We start from the raw sequence: 3,156 nt of genomic DNA, 5'->3' as shown, positions 1-3,156 counted from the left end.
CAGGGAGAAAACGGGCTTCCAGCGGGACAAGGAGTTGGCACCAGTGGCCATGAGCCGGCTGGAGGAAGAGAGAAGATACTTGGTCCCATTTTTACCGGCCAAAGGGGAGAAATAAATCAGGCTGTGGCAGGGAGGGACACAGCACTGCAATCCGTAAGTAGGGTGTCACCCTCTTGGCATCTTGGGGGCAACGGTCACCTGGAAGCAGAGAGTGGGGTAAGATTGAGCAGAGCCACCATAACCCAACCCAGGTCCCACGGTCCCAGACCCCCTGATGTCCCCAGCCCAAGGGAAGCCGCTCCCGTCCATCCCTTGCTGATGCCAGCAGCCACGTTAGCCCCAGGTAAAGCCCTGGTGCTTCGTACAACCTCCCTCAGGTCCTCCTTTCACCCAAAACGTCCCCAAGGATCCCTCACCTCCTGTGTCCGCGGGAGAGGTAGTCCCGGTTCAGAGAGCAGAGCTGCTGCTGCAGACGGAAGGAAAGCCAAGTAGGATGAGGACACGACCAGGAGGCAGATCCTGGGAGCGGAGGAACAAGAGCTCAGCAGCTGGCCGGTTGAGATGGACGATTCCAGCGTAACCCCCGCCCGCCATCCTCCCCACACTCACAGCACAATGAAGATCTTCAGGAGCTGGTAGTCAGAAGGTCTCAGCTCCGCCACGCAGCTCTGCTCCGCCTCCAGCTCCTCCTCCGTGTTTATTGCACTTTCTGAAAGGCAAATCTGGAGTCAGCGACAACCGGGCTGACGCTCGAGCCTTCAAGCATCAAATATTCCTCCTTGGCTATTACAGGCACACACCAAGGGCTCAGAACCCACAGGCAGGAAAACTCATCGCCAAGACACCACCAGTGATTCCCCAATCTCAAACCCTGCTTGCCTACAAGGTGGAAACCCCCTCCACGAGAGCAGAGGATGCACAAACGCGTTATTTATGGAAGTTTACACTCAGCTCTGCACGTGGGGAAGAGCACGAACCTGAAACCAGGGGCTCCTCAGAGGTGAAGGAGCTCTCCTTGGCGCTCAGGCTGCTGACAGAGGTGCGGTGGATGCACTGGTAGTCGGCATCGGGCAGCGACAGTGACAGTGAAGCAGGCGACACCTTCCTCCACTTGCCCTCAGGGACAATCACCTCCTGCAGGAAACAGCCCCAGTGGGGCCACGTTTGGATTTGGACCTCACTGCATCTCCACCAACTGCCAGAACATCCAGGACATCATCCTGAAAGGAGCTGGTCCTCCACAATGGCCCCACGGGGACAAAGGGTAGGAAGGACCTGCCCACCCACCCCAAATACTGATCACCACGTCCTTTGTCCCTCAAAGCTCAGCGTGGTCAACCCCCGAGATGCCACCAGGCCGCCATGGGGGACATCCCACCTATCACCCTCCTGGGTCCAGGGTGCCAGGAAGGTGTTAAACCCACCACGGGGGTCAGGCGGATGCTCTCCTGCCCACAGGGCAAGTTCATGTGGGTCCTTCCCTCTCCCAGAGCCGCCCTGACCCTCACCAGTGACACAGCATCAGGCTCCTCTGTCAGCTCCTTCAAACTCAAGCTCTTCTTACTTGACACCTAGAAGGGTGAAGAGAAAGGAAGAGGTATCGCAGTGCTGCCTTGCCCCACAAAAATGGAATTTCGGCTTTTCTGGCAAGTCCATGAAATACAGCTTCTTAAAACTTTGACTTCAGACCATTTTTCCTCCCCTTCAAACTTTTAGATCTGGGAGAAAAAAAAAACAACAACAACAAAAAAGTGCAGCAAGGTGCAGAGTGGCAGAACTAGTATTACGACCAGATTATAAATAATTCACATCCACACCCTGGGAGAGAGCAGAAACTCCCAGTTCTGCTGCCATCATCTGTGACCCAGAAAAGGCCAGCAACAGCTCATGGGGAGCAAGGACGTTGGGAAGCCTTGGAAGCAGCGACGAAGAGCTCGGCTCCCCAAAAGCACAAATGGGCAGCCACCGAAAACGCAGCTGGGTACCTGCAGGTGCGTGCAGACCCTCCTCAGGACATCATAGACGCTGTCGCGCGAGATGAGGGATACGAAGATGTACTGTGAGAGAAAAGAGAGAGGCTGCCAGGAGAGATTCCCCCTCCCGTCGCGAGGCTGAGACGTCCTGCCCTTGAATCTCCTGCTCCTTCAGGAGCCGTGTCCCCCCCGCGGGGTTTCCCTGCCGTTATTTTTGCAGCCTGTGAAAAGCTGACCAGATTTTTTTTTTTTCTTGGAGCTGCTTTCGCTCAGCTGCTCTTCCCACAGGAAAACATCCCTGTGGATTGGCACAAGGGGACGCAGAGGACACCTTGCGACCGGATTGCTCTGAATGCCCGAACTGTGCCTCGTGCTTAAATAACTGGAAATTCAGCCGAGTTTTCCACCAGCTGCCAGGCGGAACCCCGCCCCTGCTCGCATTTTTAAGGAGTTGCAAGGTTTTTATTTGAACCTGGCTCATAAGCACCCGGCGTTACCTTTCTGCTGGCAGTGGTGGTGATGGCCAAGCCGTTGGGCAGCAGCCGAGCCGTCTTGTGCTTTTTGATCAGCTGCACGGAGACCACCGGGATCACGACCTGCAGGGAAAAACAAAAACTAAAGAGGTCAGGGAGGTTCTTTTGCAAAGCAGAGCTTTCACCTCTGCACAGAGCAGTGACTCCAGGATTCGGCATCCCCCGCATTAGTCTCGGCTCAGCAGCAGTTTCTCCTCAATCAAAACAATGAAGACACAGGGAAAGCATCAGCCAAGTGGGCTCCCTAAGGGCCATCAGGAGAAAACTCCCCCTTACAAGCCGAGGGAAGTTAAAAATAAGGCAAGATATCATTTATGGCAGGATAATTTTGTTGAAAACCCCTCCCTGTACTTCTGTCAGGTATTTGCTTAAAGCGGCCGCTATAAATAATTCAGTTCCTCAGCCCAGTTTTTAAGGAAGTCATCTCTCCCCAAGTCAGCTGCAAGACTAACGGGGGAAACGTCAGATTGTAAATCAAGAATAAAAAAACCAAGAGAGATTCAAATCTGACAGACACACAGAAACCTTTGATCTCCCCTTCAAATGCCATCACAGCTCATAGGAGGTTTTGTATCTGTGAATTTTAACCCGAACTAATATTGGGGTTCCCCAGGGCAGGTGACAGGAGGGGGAGGCACAGCCTCGCTCCT

The 3,156-nt window shown here is 54.2% G+C and overlaps 1 protein-coding gene across 1 annotated transcript in view; it reads right to left on the bottom strand.

The window, feature by feature from the left end:
* Positions 1-412: 412 nt before the first annotated feature.
* GRAMD2 (GRAM domain containing 2) overlaps positions 413-3,156 on the bottom strand; it is a 4,743-nt gene continuing 1,999 nt past the window's right edge. The window contains 7 exon segments of the mRNA XM_009876153.1: positions 413-479; positions 481-519; positions 610-709; positions 978-1,134; positions 1,509-1,571; positions 1,986-2,057; positions 2,471-2,569. Of these exon segments, the coding sequence (XP_009874455.1) occupies positions 413-479; positions 481-519; positions 610-709; positions 978-1,134; positions 1,509-1,571; positions 1,986-2,057; positions 2,471-2,569 (597 nt within the window).

Source organism: Apaloderma vittatum, unplaced genomic scaffold, assembly GCF_000703405.1.
Source record: "Apaloderma vittatum isolate BGI_N311 unplaced genomic scaffold, ASM70340v1 scaffold35289, whole genome shotgun sequence".
Lineage (NCBI taxonomy): Eukaryota > Metazoa > Chordata > Aves > Trogoniformes > Trogonidae > Apaloderma > Apaloderma vittatum.
Note: the sequence above shows the minus strand (reverse complement) of the source record. Positions and strands in the feature narration are given on the sequence as shown.